This window comes from Lathamus discolor, chromosome 2, assembly GCF_037157495.1.
Source record: "Lathamus discolor isolate bLatDis1 chromosome 2, bLatDis1.hap1, whole genome shotgun sequence".
In the NCBI taxonomy this organism is placed as follows: Eukaryota; Metazoa; Chordata; class Aves; order Psittaciformes; family Psittacidae; genus Lathamus; species Lathamus discolor.
Genome location: NC_088885.1, coordinates 75,410,369 through 75,436,491, shown reverse-complemented (window position 1 = coordinate 75,436,491; position 26,123 = coordinate 75,410,369). Strand labels below are relative to the sequence as shown.

The 26,123-nt window shown below is 42.9% G+C and overlaps 1 protein-coding gene across 5 annotated transcripts in view; it reads left to right on the top strand.

The window, feature by feature from the left end:
• Positions 1-263: 263 nt before the first annotated feature.
• Positions 264-26,123, top strand: part of ZCCHC2 (zinc finger CCHC-type containing 2) — a 45,154-nt gene continuing 19,294 nt past the window's right edge. For all 5 annotated transcript variants that reach the window (XM_065667511.1, XM_065667516.1, XM_065667515.1 and 2 more), the window contains exons 1-5: positions 264-1,502; positions 15,376-15,487; positions 18,786-18,862; positions 21,166-21,237; positions 24,426-24,538. In XM_065667511.1, the coding sequence (XP_065523583.1) occupies positions 570-1,502; positions 15,376-15,487; positions 18,786-18,862; positions 21,166-21,237; positions 24,426-24,538 (1,307 nt within the window). In that variant the 5' untranslated portion in view covers positions 264-569. The remainder of the gene's footprint in view (positions 1,503-15,375; positions 15,488-18,785; positions 18,863-21,165; positions 21,238-24,425; positions 24,539-26,123) is intronic.

Here is a 26,123-nt window from a genome sequence, read left to right as displayed (position 1 = left end):
AGCAGCGGTGCGAGCTGCGCTGTGCTGCGCTGCGCTGCGCCGCCCGCGGAGCAGGCAGCCTCTGCCTGAAGCCGAGCCGGACGCTGCGCGGACCCGAGCCCCGCTCCGGCCGCCCCAGGCCCGTGCCCGCCGCGCACGGCGGCAAGCGCGCTGACGTCGTGGGCGCCGATAGGCGGAGAGGAGCTCTCCGCCCGCCCCCGGCGGCCGCGTCCCGCTGCCCTGCCCCCCGCCGGGAGCTGCCTCTCAGTCCGCGCCGGCCGGGGCCGCGAGCGCCAACGGCCGCCTGGGGCTCTGCGCGCGCGCCCGGCCGCCGGGCAAGGGGGGAGGGGGACCCGCCGCGGGAGCCGCCGCCGCCGCCGCACGCGAGGCCCGCTCTTCCCCCGCCCTGCCGCCCACTCCCCAGGCGCGCACCCGCCGGGACCGTTGCCCCTGCGCGCGCCTCCCCGCGCCGGCAGGGCCGCGGCAGCATGAGCGGCTCCCCGTGACCGCCGGCCGCGACCTCCCGCTCCCGGCCGGGCCCCGACCCGCAGCCGGGCCCGTCGGATGCTCGCGCCTCTCCCGCGCCGAGGATGCTGAAGATGAAGCTGCCCCTGAAGCAGACGAGCCACAAGGCGGCGGCGGCGGCGGCTGAAGAGGCGGCAGCGGCCGCCGCGGGGCTGGGGCTGAAGGAGCCCGGCGGTGCCCTGGACTGTCACCTCCAGCTGCAGCAGGTGCCCCGGGCGCCGGCCCGCGGGGGCGCCGCAGCAGGGAGGGGGTGCGGGCCGGAGAGGCCGAGCCAGCTGCACGGCCTGGGGCCGGGGCCTGGGCCTGGCCCGCCGCCCCCCGCCTCCGCGCCGGCCGGCGGCGGGCCCGGTCCGGCGGCCGCCCGCACTGACAAGGAGACGGTGTACGAGTGGTTCGGGCTGGTGCTGGGCTCGGCGCAGCGGCTGGAGTTCATGGTGGGGCTGCTGGACCTGTGCAACCCGCTGGAGCTGCGTTTCCTGGGCTCCTGCCTGGAGGACCTGGCCCGCAAGGACTACCACTGCCTCCGCGACTCGGAGGCGAAGGCCAACGGGCTCAGCGACCCCGGGCAGCTCGGCGACTTCCGCGACCCGGCCGTGCGCTCCAAGCTCATCGTCTACCTGGCCCTGCTGGGCTCCGAGAATCGCGAGGCCGCCGGCCGCCTCCACCGCCTCCTGCCCCAGGTGGACTCCATACTGCAGAGCTGCCCGGCGCGACGGCCCCAGGCGGGCGCCGCCGAGGAGGAGGGGGCCGAGGAGGAGGAGGAGGACGTGGTGATGGTGATGGACGGAGCCGGGGAAAACGGGCAGTCCGGCCTCCCCGCCGCACAGGGCCTGGGCTTCGGCGCGCAAGAGGAATTGCTCCTGCTCTTCACTATGGCCTCGCTGCACCCGGCCTTTTCTTTCCACCAGCGGGTCACCCTGCGGGAGCATCTGGAGCGGCTGCGGAGGGCCTTGTGCGGGGATCAGGAAGAGGAGGGCTTCGGCCGCCACCAAGCCCAGGTAATGCCGCGTCCCGGCCTCTTCGGTCTGCGCCATCTCATCGGGCGGTTTCCTGCTCCTTCTCCTTTTTCCTTCACCGCCTCCCTATTTTCTCCGAGCTGAGGGCGGCCGCTTGCCTTTCCCCGAAGCGCCCCCGTGGGATCTGCGCCCTCCCGTTTTGCCTGGTAGCTTGTCCTATTCCCCCTCATCCCCGCGGCAGTGTAGGCCCCGGCCACCCCCGCAAGCTGCTGCAGAGTGTCTAGTATGAACTGGGGAGGGAGGGAAGACCGCTTTTTGTAGCCTGCCAGGCTTTCTGGAGTACTGCTTTTTGAACCGTGCCTTGCTGGAGTGCAGAGTGCTGACGGGCTGCCTCCTGTGCTATAGGCCACTGAAGTAGTTGTACCGTGCAAAAGTACAAGCAATAGCTTGACTAAACTTGCAGTGATGATAATAATAATAATGCTAGATAGAAACCATAGGCCCTAAGAGAGCATTCTCTAGGGGGTTAAAACAATAGAATGCCTTGAAATAATTGTTACATGGACCCTGTTCTTTCCCTCCCCTCCAAATGAGACTTGGCAGGGATCAAGGCAGCAGTCAGGGGTCATCAGGGGTCTGGTTCTGTGGAAAGCCACCTTCAGTAAGGTGGCTGACAGTGTTTGGGAAAGGGTGGTAGTCGTTCTACTAAAGCAGAGCATTGAAATGTCACAACTGGAGCTTCTGTTCAGAGGAAAGCTGTTTTTCTGTGTGGCTGTCAGGAAACAGCAGAGCACATCTTGAAAACAGATGTGCCACTTGTTGCTAGAAGGTGGCTGTCACCAAGAATGAAGACTTCAAGTGGCACAGAGGCATTCTCCCGTGCAGCAGCAGCTCTGTTTAGACTGAGGTTTCCCCCGGTGCCATTCATTGCTGCCCTCTTGGTGAGCATTGCCTTGAAAATTTGCCCTGTACTTACACAGCCAAGCTGTCGTGTTGAAGCTCTGCAGTTTCTGCTCTATAGATGGCCTCTCATGCGAAGGGGAAGAAAGGGCTGGAAGATGGGGTGTTTATAAGGCTGTTCAGCTAAACACATCATTGGGAACTAACCTGAAAAGGGTACAAAACAGTAAGGGTTCTGGTTTTGGAGTTTACTTGCAGTGCTGTCCAATTCATCCACTCCTAGAGGACTGTTTTACATTATCTGCCACACGAAACAAATGGCTCCTTTTTCTGAGTGCTAAAGACAGGGTATGCTCTTAAGGAATACCCAGAAGAGATGGGCGTGAATTTCTAAGCCTTCAAGTATGTTAAGTGAATTCTTGTATCATTTTAAGGCCAAAACACATTTACTAGGTTGTAAACTAGTGGGTAGATGTTACAGTACTGAAATAATAATGAATTCATAGTGTAAGTCCCTGAAGGTATTTATTTTGGTTCACTGGCCCATATCAAGTGTAGATCTATCTCAAAATGAATCCTAGAAGTCCATGTTAAGAGGGAGAAGATGAGTGGCAAGAAGTGGTAAGACTGGACACTGTTCTTTCTGGGTTTGAAGTGCTGGTAACAGGAAGCATAGTTCTTGCCCAGAACTGGCACATCAGGGGTAGCTTCTCAGTGTGTCCCACCAAATACATTGGGAGATCAGGCTCTCATGGACTACTGGAATTGAAGTCTGTTTTGTACAGCATCCTGGCTCTGGTGTAAAAGCAGCCTTCCAAGTGGTGGTGGTGGTGGTGGTTTTGTTTAGTCGGGGAGCACTGAGAGGCCCGAGTCAGCTTGGCTGAACATGCACATCACATATTCCATAGTCCACACAGGACCAAAATGCCCCCCCCGCTAAGTGCCTTCAGGGATCTGCATTTGTGAACGAAGCTCGTTCATAAAGACCTCTTTGAATTTTCCTCTGGCCGGCCTCGGGTCGGAAGGGCTGGGCTCCCTCTTGGGTTGTGACCCGCTCCGTGGCCGTGCCAGTAGCACCTCTGCAGCCCCAACAGCTTCACCTTCCGTCCTCACCACGGTCGCCCTGCCCTCCCCGGCCTGGGCCTTGCCCCGCGGGGCCAGCCCGCGGGCTGCCGCGCCTCACGGCTGCACGGGAAATGCCCGCAGCGGGCAGTTCCTGTCACGTTTTGTAGTGGCCGGCCCTGGAAGAAGGGCTTGAACTTTCTCCTCCCCGTTACACAGGGGCAGCCGGGACCCGCGAGGGCAGAGCCACCGATAAGCCGGGGGGCGGGCTGCGACCCCACCCCGGGGAGCCCCGTAACGGCCGCCGGTCTCTCCGCTTTCCCGGGCTGAGAGCGGCCGCGTGGGGGGAGACCTCTCGCTTTGTTTGCGGGAGGAAGGGTCGATCATGGAGCCACGCCGCCCGGTGAGGGCGCAGCCCCTGTCCCCCTCCGCCCGTGCCCGCCGTGCCGCTGGGTGCGCAAGGGCCGGTGCCCGGCAAGGCCCGTCCCTGGGCAGGGCTGCGGCGGCGGATGCTCACGGCCGCTTCCCGCCCCCATCCAAGATGGCGGCGGCGCCTGCGCCCCTGGTCACGTGCCGGCAGGGCGGTTTCCCTCCGTCCCGCCGGTGGGGGAGGGGAGGTGTGCTGTGTTGCGTAACGGGGCCGCGCGCCGCTGTTCCGACCCGCGCGGACCCCGCCGCCTCCGTCACTCGGAGGGGGCCCGCGCTCCCGGCCGCCCAGCGAGGCGGAGGGCGGCGCGGCGCGGCACGGCACGGCACTGCCGCACACCCGCAGGCACCCTGCCCCGAGGGCCGCTGCGGCCGGGGCGCCCCGGCGGGGAGCGGGGCCGGGAACACCCCTGCGCTTTGCGGGAAGGTCTGTCCCAGGCGGGTGAAGCACGGGAGAAGCGGTGTGCGGGAAGGCTGCCAGCTCCGCGCTGGGCTTCCGGAGCTCGCCCTGCTGAGCAGTGCCGGCGGTGGCAGAGCTGGTGCTCACATGACCCCCGAAGTGCTCTGCGCCTCTGGAGGGCACCGTGGTGTGAAATCAGTGTGCACGAGTGGGGAGTGCTGACCTGGAGTTGAACCACGTACTTCATTGGTCAGGTTGAGGTTCGGAGTGCCTTACGGCAAGCACTGGGCTGTTGCATGTGGCGTATTTAACAAAATGGCCTGGCTTCAGGTTTCCAGAAACTATAGTATTTACCTACAGTGAGTTCACTGTAAAGAATTTGTGCTGAACAGACATCTACTACAATATAAAGCGGTTTGCTTTTTCCCGTGGTTGGGATTATGATTTCTGGGTAGGATCTCTGCCATCTGGTAGGATTAAGCTCACATTAAAGTTACTTCTTGACAAACGATTAATAGGAGTGTTGCTCTTCTTGGTCTCCTGTTTTAATGATCCTTTGAGAACTTAACATTTCTTAGTGATACCTACTAAAATAAAAAGTTTCCTGACAAATTCAAAAGTTGTAGGAGAGAGGACTGTTGGATCAGGATGGGCTAGGAGTAGGATTGCCTTATAATTGCATAAACTTTGTTTCTTTAAGAATTTTTTCTGAATTTTTTTTTCTTAAGGTAGAAACTACAATTTGCAGATTTTTCAACAAACGTAATCTGTAATAGCGCCTTTTAGAAGAAAAGTCAATGGTACATTAAGCTGTGGCAAATATGAACTTTGAATGTGAAGTGTAAGAATAAATCGGCAGTATTCACATCTGTAGTCATAAAACAAGTATTGTTGTTCAAAGAGTCTGCTGATACCACTGTGTAAACTGGTTTAAGCAACAGATCACGTAGCTCAATTCTTGTGTTGATTATATTTGTTTAATAAGTGCATCAGTATCAAAGCTGTTTGTATCTTGCTCCATCCCATCTAAGATCTGAGATTAGAGCACTGAAAGGGTGAAGGAGATCCGAATATGTGCTAAGGTAATATATGTGGCTTACATTAGGCACTGGAACATTTAATCAGGCATACTTGACAGTAATAGAACGAAGGTTCTGTTGAAATACCTGATCTCCTGGAGATAATGGTTTGCTGACTAGTATTATAATTAGCTGGCTAGAGAATTCTTTACAGAAGTCTCTACTTACAAACAAAGGAAAAGTTTCTATTTACAGAGTATTTTTTTTAGTAGGCTTCTAATTATAGTATACTTTGCAAATTAGAAGAGTGCTTTTATAATTGATCTTCAGTCATTTGCAGCAGAACAGGGTAGTAGAACTTGATTTTAGAATCAAAGGCCTCTGTGAGAACAGAAATAACGGCAATCTCATTTTGAAGTTGCGATATACTCTTTTTCTTTTTTTTTTTTAGTAGCATAGAGTTAAGGAAAAATGTGTCTTCAGAGTCTGGCTTAAATAAGAGACAGAAAGATAAAAAATGTCATTTGACTCTTGGCAAAAGTCTTGTAAATGGTGGTACACTTCAGGAAAATTTAAAAGTTTTGCCTGCTAAGATAAAAAGTACCCCAGCTCCTTCAGTGAACCTAGCACTCTTGCCTCTGAACACGAATTTCCCTGACTCCAAACATGAGTTAAGGATTTCCAGAAACATTACTGGAAGTCTTCCGGAAAGGAAGTAATAACCAGATAAAAGACAATGCTTGAAATGAAAGACTCCTGGCTAAATGTGCATGCTAATGTTCCAGGAAATTGCAGAGTAAAAACCTTCACTGCATTCTGTTGTTTTAATCAGGTTTTTTTCTGAGTATGAGGTGTTAGGAAAAGTTTGTAGCCTTGACCAGTCCCTTTATACCAGGGTTAATCCATGCCAGTTTGTTCTCCAACATTAAATGAGCACTGAGGGCATTAAAAATATACCCATGACTTCCTAATGCTTGCACTTAGATTGCTGTTGTTAACCTGTGGTCCATTTTTGAGTGTTGCCCAGTGTTGACTTATCTGTAGATAGCAGGATGTCACTGGGCTTGGAGTACCGAGGACTTTGAGCTCTTAGAGCTACAGAAGAGGATGCAGACAGCAGCAGTAAGATGGTTGTATTTATGAAACCACTGAAGTCTGCAGGATTTTATATACTTAAATCTGTCATCTCATTGTGCCAATATCAGTGTCTAGCCATAGCTGCCCTAGCAAACACTACAGTTGATTTTCCATTAACTACAATTAATACTAAATGTTTGCTTTTCCTCCAAAACTCTGTGAATTTCTCAAAGTCTGAGGGTTTATACTTTCAGAGACTGAAGCTTGTAGAGGACAAGCTCAAAGATCTGGCTAGAAACTGCATTCCTTTGTGAGCTTCCTGGCTTTCTTCAACCTCTTAATCTTGTCCTTTTTGGGAGAAGAAAGTAAAAATACTTTTAATAGTAAAAGGAGAATTAATGCCTTGGGAAGTGTCTTAAGAGCAAGATAAGAACATGACAGAGATTTTCTGTTATTTGGAAAGCCATGCATGAAAGAATACCTTTAAACTATGCTGCTTAGATCTCTTTGAGTTGAAGGGTTGAACAACAAGATGTATTACTCTCTGCTGGTAGTTAAAAGTAGTAATGAAGGCATTGTCTTTTCTCAGTACTAATTGTACCTGAGTGAACCACTTGTAAAGGGCAAATGTTTTTTAGATCTTTCCATCACGCTAGACCATTGTGAAAATAATTTTTATATTAGTCTGAAATGACACATTTAAGTAGTTTTCTTCTTACTCAGCATAGAATTGGAACAGTACTGAACTTACACAAAGCTGTTGGATGAGCAACCAACTGGTGATGCTGTAACATCTGAACTGTTGCATTGCTGGCTTTAGCTTCAAGTTCCCTACTTTATGATGAGCTAGCTAGGTTGCCCTGAAATTGTGGTTTAAATCTTGTTAAAAGCTCAGATGAAGATGAGAGTTGGAGAAAGAATGTGCTGTGTTTCTCCCAGCACTGTAAATCGTTGCTGTAGCTGACATGTCTGGTACGTAAGTGTAATCACCACAGGCCTTGATAGCTGAAGTTGTTAATGCTGTCTAAAGAGGTCGGTATGTCCTTTGTCTTAAAGTTGTGATGATTTCACCTGGCTACAAGTTAGTCAATATGTGATTGCTGAAGATGTCATATGGTGTGCCTTTTCTCCCTGAATCAGCTGATGTTTTTTCAGAAGGTTTCTGTCTCCCTCATAGTGTGTTGTTGCTGCCTCTTACAGCAACTCTTAAAATAGTTTCGCAGAACAAATACTCTTTCACCGAACAAGTACTCTTGGGCAGCTGTGTGTTCTGTCTGTGCAGTCCAGCTTTCTTAGATACAAGCTAATAGGGCAGTTGCATATTACCCATTTGAACCGTATGTTCAGCCAGACGGACTTTTATTTCACATATGATGGGATTTTATGTCTGGTCACAGAGCCACAAAATGACTGAGGTTGGCTGGGACCTCTGGAGGTCTTCAGAGGTCTCAGAGGTGGTGGACCTGTCCAGATAGCTTTTGGGTATCTCCAAGGGTGGTGACTCTGTAACCTGTCTGCAGGTTACCCTCACGGTGCAAAAGTGTTTCCTGATCTTCAGAAGGAAACTCTTGTGTTTCAGTTTGTGCCTATTGACTCTGGTCCTGCCACTGGGCACCACTGAGAAGAACCTGGCTCCAGCCTCCTTGCACGCTCCCTTCAGATGTATATGTATACATTTTTATGTGTGTAGGTCCTTTTCTGCAAAGCTACTTTCTAGCTGGTTAGGCCCCAGCTTGTATGGTGCCTATAGTTGTTCCTCCACAGGTGCAGGACTTTGCACTTCCCTGTATTGAACTTCATGAGGTTCATGTTTGCCCATTTCTCTGGCCTGTGATTCCATGTGGAATAAGCATTACTGTTCTGGATGTTGATTTTGCATGTGAAAAGACAAGTTAACAAGTAGGCATTTAAGCTGATTGTTGTCTGTGGCTAAAAGAGAGAACTTCTGGTAGGTCTTTGTGGTTGTAGATATTGAGGCAGATTCCGTTCTTAGTTTTGTAGGACAGCTCTCTGCATCTCAAACCAATCAGACAGTGCCATTGTGTAGTTCAAAAGCTTTCGAACTGAAGCTAACTTAGCAGCAGTGTCAGTAACGCAATTGTATTAAGTCTTGAAGTTGCATTTAGGTTAATAGCTTGTCCAAGACAGTAGTGGATTTTTTTGCATGGGAGAGAATCTGTTGCATCACAGTTGTCAACATTAAACAGATTTTGAAGCATTGCTGCTGTGTATGTTTGCATTTGTGACTACTAAGTCTGTGTGCTGATTTCCATTTAAGTATTAGATGGTATGCATGTTCTGTTCCTGTATCCAGGCAACGGTAACAATTAGGTGGTAGGGTGCAGATGCAGTGGCGCACAGTCCTCTGCTGCTGTTGTCATCAAGAGGGGGTTTAGCAGCACACAAGTATATGTGCAGTTTCAGCTGACTTGCTTCTTAAAAGGTGATGTTTAGCCTTTGTGCTAACGTAGCTACATAGCTATGTATCAGCGTATCACAGCTGTGAAGCAGTAAGGGTGGTAGCTTGTAAGGGTTGTTTCAAGCAAATCGTGGCTTTGGTCTTTGAACTGGCACCACCTCTATTAATGGTTATTCTGACATCACTCAAATTTGTGTGAAGTACAGATGCTGGAGTTGGTAGCTCATGGTCATGCATTAGACATTGATTCTTCCAAGATGCCTTCTTTGATCTGGTTTTGTTTGCCACTTCCCACCTATAAAGGAATGGAAGAGCTGCGCTGGTTTACATCTGTACAGCTTGCAAGGCTGAGTAATGCTATCCCTAACAGCACATTTTCTGAAGTCTTGCAGGAAAATAAGCTTTCATATTTGGGCACATAGAAGTAATCAAGTGATCCAGCTGCTGTAAGCAGGTTTCCCTTGTTAGTGCTCATCAGAGCTGATGCATGAATAGTTCTTTTATGAAAGTGCAGTGCAAACATCAGAAGACTTCTGTGCATCAATCATTTCCTCATGATGATTAGTAGGCTATCAAATAACAGATTTCATTATATATTGCCGAACCAATACCAGCATGACATTTTTTGATCAGCCATCTACATTAATAGAAGGCAGAGTCTGGACATCTGTCATGTGTAGACTAGCTGAGATTTGCTCAGCTCACATATATTAGTTATGCAGAGCAGCATCCTTCCAAGCAGGATGGCTCTCCGCTTTAGACATTTAGGGCTTGCCTTTACAGATAAGCACCCCTGGACTTCAGGAGAGCAGACTTCGGCCTCAACAGGGATCTGCTTGGTAGAATACGATGGGATAAAGTGCTGGAGGCAAGAGGGGCCTGAGAAAGCTGGTTAATATTCAGGGATAACCTTTTCTAAGCTCAGGAGTGATGCATCCCAGAAAAGAGGAAGTCAGGCAGAACCACCAGCAGGCCTGTGTGAATGGACAAGGAGCTTCTGGGCAAACTCCAACACAAAAAGGAAGCCTAAAGAGGGTGGAAGCCAAGGACAGGTAGCCTGGGAGAAATACAGAGAAATTTTCCAAGCAGCCAGGAAACAGGTTAGGAAAGCTAAAGCCCTGGTGGAATTAAATCTGACCAGGGATGTCAAGGGCGATGAGAAAAACTTCTATAGGTACGTCAGCGATAAAAGGCAGACTAGGGAAAATATGTGTACTCTCTGGAAGGAAATGGGAAACCTGGATACATGGGATATGGAGAAGGCTGAGGTATTTAATGACTTTTTTGCCTCAGTCTTCACCATTAAGTTCTTCAGCCGCATCACCCAAGTCACAGAAGGTAAAGGCTGTGACTTGGGGTAACAGAAGAACCACCTGCTGTGGGGGAAGATCAAATTCAAGACCATCTGAGGAACCTGAAAGTGCACAAGTCCATGGGACCTAATGAGATGCATCCACAGATCCTGATGGAACTGGTGGATGAAGTGCCATCAAATTCGAGAAGTCACGGCAGACCGGTGAAGTTCCCACCGACAGGAAAAAAAATAAAAGGAAATGTAACCCACATTTTTTAAAAAGGGAAAAAACGCCCCAAAACCTGGGAAACTATAGGCTGGTCAGTCTCACCTTGGTGCCTGGCAAAGTCATGGAGCAGATCCTCCTGAAAACTATGCTAAGGCATGTGGAAAATGAGGTGATTGTGGACAGCCAGAATGGCTTCACTAATCATACCTGACAAATTTGGCCTTTGTGGCCTTCTACAGTGGAGTTACAGTGTTAGTGGATAGGGAAGAGCAGTAGACATCATCTACCTGCACTCGTGCAAAGCATTTGACAATGTCCTGCAGTGAGAAGAAAAGGCTTCAGGGACACCTTATAACAACCTTCCATTACCTGAAAGGGACCTACAGGAATGATGGAGAAGGAATTTTTACAGGGGCATGTAGTGATAGGACAAGAGGACATGGCTTTAGACTGACAGAAGGTAGATGTAGATGAAATATAAAGAAGAAATTCTTTGCTACGTCAGTGGCAAGGCCCTGGCACAGGTTGCCCAGAGAAGTTGTGGCTGCCCCATCCCTGGAAGTGTTCAAGGCCAGGTTGGATGGTGTTTGGAGTAGCCTCGTCTCACAGAAGGTGTCCCTGCCCATGGCAGGTTGTTGTAACTAGATGATCTTTAAGGTCCCTTCCAACCCAAACCAGTCTATGATACAGTTCTAGGAAGCATCTCAAGTGATACGTGTTTTTTAAAATATGGCACTTTCTCAACCATATGAGGAAAGAAGTCTTGGATACAAAACTCTTGTCTAAGCTGAGAGAACAGACAATTTTTAGAGTGCTCTCTTGGCTTTGTTTCACTTTCAAGGACAAACATAGTTAATCCTCTAGCCTGTCACAAAGATCTATGTGATTAGATAATTATCTGGCAACTGGTTTGGGGCCACCCACATTTCTTGCTTCACTGTATTTTAATCATTAGAAGGAGCGCTGTGAGCTGCAGTGAATCCTTGCATGTGAAAGCTTTACAGTGGCAAAAGCTTATGCGAGAATTAACTTTACACTTGCATGTGTTGTGTGAATACATTTTATACATTGACAGGAAATGATTAGCACCTTTAGCCCTATACAGCATGACCATCAACAAGAGCACCTTGTCACCATCCCCAGTTTTAAAGGACTCGTTTTTGCAGCGCAACTGGCACAGGTAGCAACCTGCAGTGTCATTCCTTAATATTCATCGGACCTCCGGGCTGCCTAGACTTTCCAGTCACATGTGCTGGAGTTGTCTGCTTTGACAGTGCCACTTGTATTTTTGTTACTTGGGAGTGTTTGATGTAGGACTGTCACAGTAGCTAACACCAAATGTGAAGAGTTGTAATGCAGCTTAAGATAGGATCTGGAGCTGGCACAGAAGCAGCCCTTGCAGGCTGTAAGGTAAAGCAATGACTGCCCTGGATTACGCTACTGACTCCTCCTGTGTTCAGCTGGTATTGTGAAAGCTGTCATTCACAGAGTGCACACAGTACATATTACAGGTTTAACCTTCTAGGTGAAGCATTTTTCAAGTGAGTAAATTTTGACCTTTACAGATACAATGATTTATAAAATCATTGATATCAGGACTTTTTTAAATACAGGTCTGAACCTTGTAATATTTTGCAATTTCGAGGGAGCCTTCAAATATGGATGTATTTCACCCGGTATAGAATGCTGCCAAAAGTAACCATTCTAGAGGAATTGTCTGCAAAAATATTGGAACACTGTTACAAAGATGATATATATGCTAGGTGAAAAGTGGTTTTCTGGTATTAGGAGGTGTAGAGAAATATTTAATGCTGCTTTGACATGAGCTGAGCACAGTACCTCTTTGAAATAAATCTCATTTCCACACCTTTCTTCTTAAAAACCGCTTACAATTTCTTTGACTTCTTAACTAGCATTTATTTATTAGAATAGACTGTAATTTATTTTTCCATTATTCAAAACAAATAGCCTGACTGAATGCAAAAGGAGGTCTGACTTTACATTCTGTTGGGTTTAGAGCCATTTGTTCATTTTAAAAAAAAGAGTATTTGATTAGGTGGAAGTCTCAGCTTGTTCCTTAAAATGAATGAAGCATTGCCTTCAGCACTTATGCTGATGATTTCAGAGGCAGAAAAAGGCATCTTAGAAACGTAAAAGAAATTGAATAGTTTGAGAGCTTCTGTCAGAGTTAATCCAAATGTCTGTTGTCTTCTGCATTCACTGTGAAAGGAAGATACAAAAGTGCTTTTGACAGAGTGCGTATCTGTAGTTTATAAGGAAGACCTTACGTCTGCCAAAGAATTGGCATTGATCTTTGCTAGAAATCTTGGTTCGGTTTTTGATTTCATGTCAGGAGGACATTCACTCATACCAAAATACATGCTAAACTTGTTAGTTTATGCAGTTTGGGCACAGCCAGTTAATCACAGTAGTAGTGCTTTTTATGGACAGTCTTAAATGAGTCACAGTTTTAACAGGGTATTTTTAATGCTTAAATGCCAACAGTTTTGTGAATAATGCATGACCAGGAGTTAACACTTGAAAAGTGAAGTACTTGGGTTTGGTTATGTCCACAGTTACTGTGAAACGTCTGACACAACAGTATCAGTGGGAGTTCTGAGGAGATCTGAAAGTGCTCTCCAGAGCATGCTTGTGGGTATTTTTATTTTGTTTATTAACCTAAACTTGGAAGTGTGCTAAAGCTGTTAAAATGCAGCCTCACTGATACACAGCTATGTTCCCTTTTTATTCTGTGTCTAACATTGTGCTCATAGTTTATTAGATGTTTGAAGCATGAAATACTGTTTCGAAAAGTTTGCTGAAGTTGTTTACTGGGTGGCTAGGGACTGGTGTGAGTTTTATCATGAGGAAATAAAGCATTCTCTATATTTTAAATCTGATTGTTTTGAAACCTGAAATTACTGACAGGTAGGATACAAACCATACACTGATTTAGATGAAACAGGTAAAACATCATTCAGTTCCTCAGCCCACTGCAGTGTGATCTAAAGGCGCACAGATAGTCACTTGCTAGGTGTGTACTGCTGTTGATGTGACTGATGAAATTAACAGGATGCCAAGGGCAGACTTGATGCCTCTGTACTTATTGGGTCCTAAATGAGTTTCATGTTTTGTTAGGAGTTGTCACAGTTGTACCAACACTATAGAATCATAAAATCAACTAGGTTGGAAAAGACCTTTAAGATCATCAAATCCAACCATTACCTCAGGACTGCCGAGACCAGCACTAAACTATGTCACTATAGATTATAAAAAGCTGGTTTACTATGATGAAGCCAGCTTTAGCTGGTACGTCTGTCAAATCTGAAGAAGTTCATTGAAGAACTCTCAAACTGCAAGGGGATTCCAATGTCTTCTGACACCTCTGTGCTTCCTTATTCTAGTGTGCCTCGTGACAGTCTTAGGGACTTCTGTGCCAAACAACATAACTAGTCTTGGCTGCTGGGTTGTCTCATTATGTTGCACAAGCCCTTTATAAACAAACCCCACATGTATTCTGGGACTTACTTCCAAAATCTTAAGCTTCCTCTATTTAAAAATGAGAGAACTCTTTCAAGATTTGTATTTTTCCTCTATCCATCTTTGGTGAACGTCTTTCAGTGGAGTCATGTTCTTCATCCTAAATGAGAAGAACAGACTTTGAACTTTCAGTACACATCTACTCCAAAAAGTATTAATTTCTCCCAGGTGTTTTATTTGTTGTATAGAGCTAGTAATAAGATAGCTATTTATTGAGCTTCTAGTTTTCTGCAGACCAGTTGCTAAATATTTGTGATGCATTAAATGTCATCTGTTTAACTTGCTTCTTGTGAAAGCTTTCCTAAGAAACCTACCTCTGTTTTAGCTTCCAGTGCTTCCAGCATTTGTGGTGTTAAACAGAAAACCACCTTCTCTCCCCCTCTGTGTTGCTGCCACTGCTGCTATCATTGGTACTGTATTTACATATTGATAGTGTTTAGGTACTTGCTAAGCTCAGATGATATGCTCCTTGTTACAGATAAATAGAGGTGCTTCACTTAAAATAGACTCACTAGCAACTTCCAGCGTTTCCTAGTTCTCTGTGGATACATCTTTAAAGGCAATCTGTCATTCTCTTGAAATGGGAATTGTACTGGTCAGCTGGCAAACCCAGTTGCATCTGAAGTCTACATGTCTGGCAAAACATGGTTGCATTGGACATTTTAAAACATTTTTGAATTCTAGCTTGGTTGGTCGGTTTGGTTTTTGACAAGACTTGATCATTGAAGAACATGTAAATTGATACGTTTTTTATCTTAAGCTGGGGAAAATCATACAGACTTTTGTTACTCTCAAAAAGACACTTGAAGCCCATGCTCATCTAATACTTTCCTCCAGTTTATCATTGTTAGCCTAGTTTATTCTTTTTTCTCTTATCTGTCGTACATGTTTTCTTGTTCTGTCCCTCCTTATGCGCTGTCTTGAAACAGTAATAATTCTTGGCATATGATTTTGAAGTCTGCATACAAATGTGGGGGGAGATGAGTTTTCAGTCTGTCCTTTTCCCCATGGAAGAGCGGATGTTGATGGCAACTGGTTGCATTCCAAATGTTTAGTTAGTAAGGTAATGCATGGATTTAGCTGTTAGGACCATATGTCCTGATTTCCTATATATTAAAGTTGTCAGGCTGAAGATCCGGTGCATAAATATAATTGAGGAGAATATGTTTAGAGTGTAAACAAGTAGATGACTTCACAGGTTAGTAATTGACAGAGGTCATACTAACTGTAAATTAGTAATGAAGTTCTGAGCTGATGGTATTGTCCAGCTTGAGGAACCCTAAAGGCACATGATTTGTTCTTCACTCTGTTCTGTTTTTAAAATAAGGTCAGTGAAACACTGGACGTTATAGCTGACTTTTAATAAATAAATTTAAAAAGTAAGAACTGAAATGGCTAATGACCACCTCTTTGCCACTCTAAAGAACTTCATTTTTTTCTCCTGCAGAATACCAAATAAGGAACCATTTTTTTTGTAATTTCTACTGTTTAATGCAACCTTTGATAATGCATTCCTAATAAGACTTTTTTTTTCCCCTTCTTAATTTAGAATGACTTTTCGCATAGTGAGTGCATGTCAAGTAATGAGACCAGTTTGCTAGAACGAACCACGGCACCTCACGATGGACTGCCAATGGCTTCTCATAGACCTCAGCGAGAAGGTATATTTGAGATTTCTTTCGAAAGGGTTCTTTAATGTTAAACTGTCCTGGTAGTTGTAGAAATCTTGCATCTGTCTTGCTGTTCATTTGAATGAGAAACTGCAGTGATTGGGAAGTATAATAGCTGCTCTGCTGCCTACTTGGTCTTTTCTTTATTATAGTAAGTTGTCATTCCTGTTTGCTGCTAACCACTAGTGACTGCATGCATGAAAATGGGTTGCAGATGGGCTTCCTCCTAAAAAAAATGAAGTGGGGTTTGTGAGAAACCAAGAAAATTTTAATTCAATTTTATTAACGGTGTTTAGATATTTTTAACCAAAACTTAACATGAGGATACTGTGAAAATGCGGAAAGCTTTTGCCACTTGATTCGGTTTTATTTGATTAGTATTAAAACCCCCCAAAAATAAAAAAAAACACACATTGGGAGATTCTGTAGTAGTGGTAGTTTGGAGAAGTGAGAGGCTTTCCATAGAAGTCAGTTGTCTTTTGGCTATGTTAGTGAGCATGAGAACAAGGCTTCAGAGAGTAAACAGAACTCTTCTGTGCAATTGCCAGCACAGTTTTTTCTCTTTGAAGAAATAAGCATTATTGAAAACAGATTTATTCCTTCCCTTTATTCTCCAACAAGATTAGCAAATCACTTCTCAAAATTAGTTTATGCTATCCTACAGATAGTGAAGAGCTGGCAACCTGGGAAAGCTATTGCTATTCCTTTTTTCTTCATACATGTTCTTTGTCTGTACTGTGGAGATTTAATTACACTTTGAAGGCAGGCAATTTGAGTTTTAATTCCTAGAGAAAAAAAACAAAAAAACAAACCCCCAAAATGAAAAACCAAGCCCAAAAGCAATGCAGAAGGAGGTTGTGGCGGATGGCATAAACCAAACCTGTTTCAAATCCTTTTAGAGAGTTCAAAGTGTACTCACAAATTAGAAACTCTCTTCAGCAGTGCTCTTGAATTAAGTAAGGGAAGGACAGAAAAGTTGAATTATTGAATCTAGCAAAGAAGTTAAGTATTACTCGGCTTTTGCATTATCATAGTTAGAAACTACAGTGAAGGATCAGAATAATTGTGTGGTATTCAATATACATGTATATATACATGTAGCCCCTGCTACAGAAGTCTCCTTTACTGGGTTAGAAATAGCACTGATAATAAAATAGGGGTTTTATTTCCAGCTATCATGAATATGAGTTTTAGACATATTGACTTATACTTACAGCGAAAGCAGTGTCATGCATACACGCTTGACTTAATCTTCCTGAATGCATGTGTTGTGTCCAAGATAGATGTAGAGGTATAACATGCCTCACTGGCTTGTATACTCCAACATTTCTTCTCAGTGTAGCCATTTAGAATATTTAAAATGTGATGGTGGAAACAATTTTAAAGCTGTCTGTTGAAACTGTGGAACTGTGCAGTAGCAACACTTAATTACCTCTTGTATCACTATGACAAAGCATGCAGCAGCAACAAAAAGTGAAGGAAGCTGAAGGTACTACCATGTGTAATAAAATTTATACTTGAGAACAAGTACATTTAGCATTGAAAACATTGAATGGTTTAAAATAAACACACACTCATTAGAAAAGAAGTTTGTCTTTGAATGTTAACGGTGCTGGTTTCCATAATTATGTATGTTAAATGTATACATGTAGTGAAATACAGCTTAAACCACTATTAGTTCCAGCCATGGGAATCAACTTTTTAATTAACTTACAAATATCAACTGAGTTGATAGTATCAATTTTAACATTGGCCATCAGGAAACTTTACCACAACTCATGTTATGCCATAGTCCTTTCCTAACAGCGCTTTACCAGGCAGGTAAAAATTAAGATCACTGATCATTCAGCTTTTCATGGTATATTGGTGTATGTTATTGTCTTGCATTCTTAGCTGATCTCAGATGTCTGCTTTGTAATAATTCATCATATAATCATAGTAATCTTCATTAGCTGATAAAAATGAACTGATCTTCTAGTGCTCTGACTCCCAAGCAGAGGGTCACAACCAGTGTACACCAGCATACTCAGTATTTGTCAGTCTTTCTACTGAAAGAGCTGGGAGCTGGAGCAATATCATTAGGTTTATACGCTGGCTTATTATTCCTTTCAGGAAATTGCCAATACTTGCTTCTCTTAGAAATGGCATGTTTGATGAGGATGATGCTTTAATGGTAACTTCAAAAAAACTGGTTGAAGATGTTTAAGTTAGATGATATGGTAATTAGGTAATCTCCAATAATAAACTTTGTAACACATACTTTAGGAGGTTGATTTTTAATTTTTTGTTATTGTTGTTCTGAGTAGTTTCCATGTAAACATACAGTTAAAAATTGAAAGGGAAACATTAGCTGGCAACAGCATTGTCATCCCACCCTCCCCAAAAAAAGAAGTAGTTTCAAAGACATGGAAAGGAAGCATTGATGGTGTAGGGCTGGTCAAACCATCCTTTAAATAATTTTTTTTTTTACATGTAAAGATGTGCTTGTAAAGGAATAAAATTCTGTTGAATTCTTAGGCCAGCATAGCAGGAAAAGGGAAAAGCCCATCTTGGCTACATGAGAATTTTTATGTGGGGTATTACCTGAACAATGTTACGTGCCCTCAAGAAAATCTCCAGGCCCTGAAAGCCTTAGAGTGCTGCTGCTTGCCACGTCACAGCTGGAACTTGCCCGTTCCTGAATATGGTAGAATTATGGGCAGGAAATGTTAAAGTAGCAAGTATGTTAAAGTACCTTTCTTCCTTTTCAGTTCAACTTAATGATACTCTTTGCAGTATAACTGTAGTAGCCTTTTGCTTCTCCTCTTCATATTCTGGTTGCTAACTCTCGTTTCTGTTTCCTTCAGGCCTTTCCCAAGCATTTCCTTCCACCTCAGTGCCTTTCAGAAATGTGGCTCTTCTGCCTCAGTTTGCTCTCATTACTACTAAATATTTCAGAAATGTGGATGTGGAAGCTTTTATCAGTGCTTTTTTACTTTCTTTTATCGTCTTTTCACTTACAGTGGTTACATTCTTGTATTTTTGTGACCTTTTGGCTAAGTAAGTTCTTAGGTAACGTACAGATTTCCGTTATCTGCAGTGAGGTTTTTTAGTCAGGCCAGGAAAATACTTTATAGAGAACAAGACTTCACCTGCCCCCTGCAGTTTGTTATAGAAAAATAGCATCTGAAAAAGAGTGGGGTTCTGTGACTCAGTAAATAGCATTAGTGATTCTCAAGAGCAGCTAGGGAAGTAGATACATTTTTTTAACTGTAATTTTTGCATGTACAATAAGATGTTTTTCTTTCAGCTGTTCACATTGAGAAGATAACCCTGAAAGGAGTACCAAGGAAAAGGGCTGACAAACATTTGGAGTACACATTTAAAGTAAGCAAATAACATCCAGAATATTGAAGTAATTATCTTAGTGATATCTGTGTATTGTAGATATATACAGCTTGTTCCAAATACCTGCTTAAAAGGCAATTTTGATTTAAGCTAGTCTCCAGAGATTCTTGGAATTATCCAATAATTAACAAAGAATTCTAAAACTATCTTAATTGTTTGCTCAAGTGGCATAGGAATGAAGTTCTTGCGTCTGCAGCTATATATTGCTTGGAGCCATATGGTCATCTTAGATCTCCTTCATCAGTGTTTACCGTAAGAGGATGGCTCCTGTGTTGTACAAAACTGGGGGTTGGTTAGTTTGTTAAGGTGAAAACAAGCTAAAAAAATGTCAACAAACTTGAAGGCCTGCCTAGTATAGTCTTCATGTATTGTAATAGCCAGAGGCAGCATCCAAAGCAATTATGTGAGTGAATTTTAAAACTGAAACACCGCTTCTTACTACTTGGGAAGTAGTAAGCTTTCAGTATTGAGGTCTGCTATTAAAGGCTGTAGGTGTTAAATAATAGCTGCTAAGGCCTTTGGTGGTGATGTTCTAATTGAATCAAAGTAGTAATTTTCTTAGCAAGGACTGACTAACTTTATGAGTCATTTGGCCAGTATATGTGAGTGTGGTAGTATACCAGATTTGAACAGAGTTAAATTCTACCTTTTTTCCCTCAACAAAAGAATGTTTTAGATCAAGCATTATAACTGGTCATTCGACATGGGTCGTGGGAGCTCTTTGAAGAGGCAGACTTAAAAAAGAAAGCCATTTTGAGCAGAAAACTGATGTATTCATCCCAAAGTTTGCTAGTGTTTTGTCTAAGTGGAGGTAAATTTAAAGTTTTGTCTTTTCTGGTATTACTAGAAGCTTAAAAAGAGTGTTAAATTGACACGTATACTACTTCTGATTTTGTAGTGGCAACAGACACTTTGTTGTTGATAGTGCCTGAAGGTGAAATTTGCAAAAACTTCTGCACTCTACTTTCTCGCTGAGGACAATAATGTGAAATATGTAGCTGCCAAAGGCTTAAAGGTTAACTTGCCCAAGTATTTCAACCTTGTCCCAATAGTCTGTGAGCTGAGTACTAGGTAAAATGCAACAGTAGGTAGGAGAGGTTTGTACAGAATGCTCATATGAATTCTTAACATTTAAAGTCACGAAACAGTTTTGGAAATTCAGCACATAGATTTGACAGTGGTTTTGAATTTCTTTATTAAAGGGGGAATGTGGAGATATTCTGGGAAGTATTTGAGTAAACTTGAAACTCCTTCACCTCAGTTCTTTGAGGAAAGAGTTTCCTCTCCTCATCTGTGCAGGTATATACTGTGCTCCTCACTGCAGATCATTTTGTGCTTGCCCCGACACTGCTTTTTTAAGGTATAACAGCAATTACAGTCATGGCTTTCCAACTGAGGGCACCAAGAGTAGCTGGTATTTCTGAGGACTAAGTTGAAGGCAGTTGGTGGTTGACATTATTCTGTCAAGTCTTAGGAGTAAATTAATGTTTATAATTGCCATATCCCCTCCCATCACACAGAATCTTCCCATGCATGTAATGGGAATCTTAAGCCCAAAAGTGGGCTTAAAGCCAGACAGCACCCATCTAACCAAGCTTACTTATTTTTTCTCAAAATATGCATGTGAAGGTGCTGGTTCACTACTTGCATGTTGTGTCAGAACAATAAGCTACTGAAATTTTATACAAGCTTATACCAAAACGCCATCTGATTCTTGAATAACTTCTTCGGTAACTTGCAATACTTAATTGTACCTTTCAACAACTTCTATATGACCATGTAAGATTCAAGCCTGAGGCAGATAAAATAATTTTATAGACAAGAGAAACTGAGATTTTTTTTTCCTCTTTTTTCTTTTTACTCCTGATAATGGCAGCAAGAGCACAGTCCAGTATATCTGACCTACAATTGCTTTTCTCTCGTACCTGGTTTTTGCAGTTAATGATGTCTGATCATACAAGTCCCGTAATTACAGAGCCTTCTGCCTGGCTTCATTCTGAGTCACAAAGTCAGTAATCTTCAGGGACTTCATTGCATTCTTCTGAATTTGTTCATACTCCCTTTAGCCACAGATAACGTGAAGGTGATCGTTAAAATGTACCCTCAAAATTAGTATATGTCTTTGAAAAAGCACACGATTATCCCTGTTTTGCCTGGTATCTACTTAACCGCAAGTGTTAACTCTTATACTGAGATCATCAGATTTATGGAAATGTTAAGATCTAGCTGGTATGATATTTGGAAAAAGAAATTTCCTTCATTGTCTTTTCCTTGCTTGCTAGGTAACCTGGTCTGATCTGTCGGTAACGTGTGTAACAAAAACACATCAGGAGCTTCAGGAATTCCTGCTAAAAGTATGTATTGAAATATAAAAGTAGTGTTTACACATCAGGTTTATAACTTCAGAAGTAGTCTAAGAGAGCTGTGATATTTAGGATGTAATTACAGGAACAAAGGCATGTTACCAGATTTTTGTACTTTAGAATTGTATTAACTATTTAAATCACGTATATTGTGTGGTGGAGCAGCTTGACAGATGAAGAAACTCAGCAGAGTGTTTGGGGAGTTTCCCAGGAAGAGATAGTTTGTCTCATCTGAAATTGCTCACATAGTTTTAATTGAATTACCGTAAAACTACCAGATGAGTTTTTAATATTCCCTGCAGAGTTAATGTACAAGTACAAGCACTGCTTGTTTACTTACTGGTGTCGCTGTTAGAATGACCTCAAAGAGTACCATTTAGTTGTTTTGAATTAATGAGGCAGAACCATAAGCATAATAGTTCTAAATTTTACTGTTGTGTTCTTCAGTAGAACAAAGGCAGACATATTCACTGTCGCAGGAAGTTACATTTGAGGCAAATGTAGCACCTATTTGTGCCTGTATGTGTGTTGGAAAAAAAAAAAGGTAAAAGTTCTTCAAGTTTCTCTCCCCTCATCTCAAACAGGGAATGTATGTGTGTGTTTAGGCCACATGTAGGCCTTGTTAGTGTGATGACCTCAAACTGTGTGTTTCATTGCCAGTGTCTAATATTTTCAGTTCCACCTATTCTGGGAAATTCTGTATTTAAAATCCTCACTGCTCAGGGCACTAATGAAAGATCTGGTTTGGGTGTTTTGATAGCATCTGGTGTTCTCAACTGCTGTGATAATTGCAAGTGGAAAGCCATTTACTGTACAAAGGTCATTGTCTTGTTCACTTTTTCAGTTATCAGCATTATATTTTCCAGTGTTGTAGAAATGAAGCAGTGAGCATTCACTACTGCTTTAATCTGCTTGAAATATCTAGTTTGGAGAGATTCCAGAGCTTGATTTGTAAGGATCTGAATTATGTCAGGTTGCAGATGGGGTGTCCCAGAACACAGAATACCTGCATCTGCTCCTGAAGAGAACATTAAATGCAGGACTGTCATACGGGATCCCATGCAGCTCTGAGATGAGTGTTGAACTGCATGCCTCTGGTTCTCCTACATACAAAGTGAAGAGGAACACCAGTTTCTGAAATGGACTCTCTAGTACCTCCTTGCTGCCGGGAGGAAGGGGAGCCAGGAAAACAGACAGGGTACGACATATTGCAGAGCTGTCCAGTGTGACCGATGTCAGTTCTTCAGATGTGAAGTGTTCCATGTGCTGGCTTGACTGCTCCAGCAGGGAAGATGCTAGGATAAGAGGAGGATGGCCACAGGCTACTGTGAGCTTGCTGAGGTGTTCTGTGGAGAATGTGCACAGCTAGAAAATGTGTTTGGTTTGTGTTGGCTTGATAGCCATAGGTAGAGAAGAGAGAGAGAATTGTTAAATAAATTTATTTACTGTTAAATAAGTTACTGTGCACAATTTTCTAGGGACAGAAAAGAACGATCAAAATACTTGCTAGGAAATTCCAAGGTTGCAGGTGATAGGAGTGGTGTAACTGTAAAAATTGCTTCAGGATAGGAGCATCAGGGGGAAAAACTAAGGTAATAAATGGGATAACTTGGATGCTTTATATTTAAAGAACACCTTCTCTTAGGTGATAAATATAAAAAGTTCTTTGCATGAAGGCCGTTACCCACACATGTGAAGGGACTAATAAGCTTGTCAGTAACAAGGCTATCTCATTACCTGAACTTAAGATAAGTTAAGCACCTAATCTTGGGTTTGTATAACTAAATCTGTAACTACAGAAGGAATTGAATTCTTTTTAATTAAAGTTTTAAAGCATAAAAGTTGTGACTGTTTCTGGAGGCGAGTTTAAACACACAACACCAGGACAGGAAGCTTGCTTATTCCCACACTTCTGCAGGAGCTTTTTGGTACCTTTTGGTTAATACAGACTAATTCTTCAGTCAAAGTTCCTCAATTAAAACTTACTAAAGCCAAAGGAGCCAGTTAAGAATAGCTGCTTTCAGCATTTCTCTCTGCTTTTATATCTAATATTCTTCAGGTGCTATAGCACTGTACTGATCTAACACTAACAGCACCTGTCTGTCTGCATTCCAGAGGTTCCTTTTATGTATGTTACCAAGCAATTATCTACATTAGACATAGTGTGTCTCCATTAGTAGCACTTCATTCAGTGAAAGAATTACTTCGTGTTTTGCTGTTGTACCACTTGCAGGATGTAATATCCAGCTGGCACTCTGGGTTGGGTGTATTCCAGATATGCAAGAGGAACATGCTGCTCCAGTGTAAATCATTTCGTGCTGTTGATCATGACTGATGGCGGATGTTAACCAGACTAGCAATAGCTTTTAACTTTAGGAAAAAGCATTTTTGCTATGACAGTTTACTTTTAATTGCCCCCAAATTAAAAGACTTACAAATATATGTGCTAATGCATTTGATCAGCTTTAATGCACTTAAAGGCATTATTCTGAAGTTGTGAATATGAAAAATTTTTGTTGTAGGGAATATTTTTCATTTGAAATAGACATGCTTTTTAGTAGCAAGAAGTTTGCCTTCTGAACTAGAACACTGGAAGATCTCACTTTGTAATAGTGCATTGGAAACACAATGAATTTTTGTAAGAAGCTTCAGTATTAATAGCAACTGGAGAAGGACTTGCTATTGATTAATTTCCATGTTGCCCACCAAAGTCTAGTGTATTATAAAACTAAAAAAGTTTCCTTTCTACTCCTGTTTCTTGAAAATCATTTAATCTTGCTAAGTAATGATAGTGAGTACAATGCATTTGGTCCTCTGGGGTAATTTTTAATGTTATTTTCAGACTTACTTTCTGTGTGTGAAAGATTCAAAGAAAGATATCAAAATAGGCAGTAAATTACTCTGGAAAAAGACATATTTTTGGTATATTTCTGAATGTAGCTCTCAGATAGAGGTTTAAGCCGTCTTAACAGCTGGGTTTGATGTGAGGATTTACAGCAAAGTGTTTCTTTAGCAAAACTAAATTATGATGATTTGTTGTACCTTTGGTCTGTAAATTACCTTACTCAAACTGGAACAACAGAGTTTCTTGTTGATGCCAAAAGGTACAAAAACTGATGGTGATCAAATACAGATTTAAAATGCCAACTGCTCATTTTTCACAATAACCTTTTTCTCAGCTCCCAAAGGAACCATCTTCTGAAGCATTTGACAAGACTATTTTAAGAGCACTAAATCAGGGGTTTCAGAAGAGGGAAGAACGAAGGCATGCTGATCTTGAGCCCATAATCAGGTAAGTATTTTAGAAAATAACCTGAATGTATCACCTGAAATGTGATTGAAGTCAAGCTTGACTTTTAGGGACAGTGGCAGTTCTGCTGCCTAAATACAGTTTGTGAAGAAAATGGGAAGGCAGTGATGAAATATATACTCCTGACTCTTTTTTTTGTCTTTGAGACTTACTAAAGCATAATGGGTTACTTCTTTAGAAGTACTCATACAGTTATGAAAACTCAGAGCCTGTATGTTCTAATTTTATGACAGGATAGAGTGAGAGAACAGAATTTGAAAAGAATAAATAGTGGAGTGCACGTATAAAATAAAATGTAGCTCACACAATTGTAAGAAAATAGCCTGTACCTCATAATCTACTATTTGGTGGTGAGAGTACTTGCTGCATGTGGGACTTGTAGGTCAAACCCTGTAACTCAGAACAGCAAGCTGAATTTGGGTGTGCCTCCCTATTCTTTTCTCACTACAGATGTCTACGTATATTCTTTTCTGTCAGGGCTGTTGAACCTTACTCAAAATAAATTATTCATCAGATTAGGCAGCATCTCTTGAGTTAGGGTACTTGCTGAAGTAACAGGCACTGCTTTTCAAGCTCCTGCTCAGAATGTACTGTGAGTCCAAGCATATCAGACCTTTGGGCTTTGTCTTAATAGCTTAGCTAAAAAAGATACGGAACCACTGTGTGCCTCAACCTTCCACTTCTCAGTTTTGTTTTAATCAGTAATATTTGTCTGTCTTTATTGGCTTGATTGTCCAGCCAAAAACTAAATCTGTGCAAACAGTTTTGGCTAATAAACATTCTGTTCTTAAATGGACAAACTTGTTTAATAGAGATTTACTGAAAAGGATGTGTTGAAATACAGAAAGGCTGTGAAGCCTTACTGCACAGTAATTACAAACCCAAGAGATTCAGTTTGAGGGTAGCCTTTGAACATATACAACCATGTTATAATATGGAACTAGAATTACAGTTTGTAAGTTATGTTCTGGCTATACTGAAATTCTGTGTGAATACCCAAAACTGGGTAGTGCTTCCTGGAAAGCAGTAACTAAAAACTTGCTGTGGCATGTAAAAACCGTTCATTCTTGGCCTATTTTCTCATCTGAAGCTGATACAGTTTGTCATGACCTGGGAGTACTAAGTCTGGGAACAGACTCAGGCCAGTGCAGAGCAATATTGAAAATCCCACCGTTTGCTCTTGGAGATAATTATGAAATTCTAATACTGACATTATAGGTAAATTCATCTTTGTATTTAACCAAATAAGTGTATTTAAGGAAGAGATTCATGGTTTTGAAAAATTCAGTATGTTACTAGCTTAAAAAAAATTTCAACTATAAGGTCCAGTGCTTTTTGACTCAGTCCAGACTCTTCTTTGATGAAGTGTTACTGGTAGCTAAAACATTTGAATTGGAATGGCTCAAAAGCACACAGCCTTTTAAATTTAAAGAAAATCAGTCATACCAATCTCTTATGCTAGCTGTACTCCCACCGTGCACTAGCACTGAACAACAAAGCTCAAAAGCAGCATTTAACATCATTTATGCTAAACATGCAATTCAAAGTGTTTGGACTTCCTAAGAAC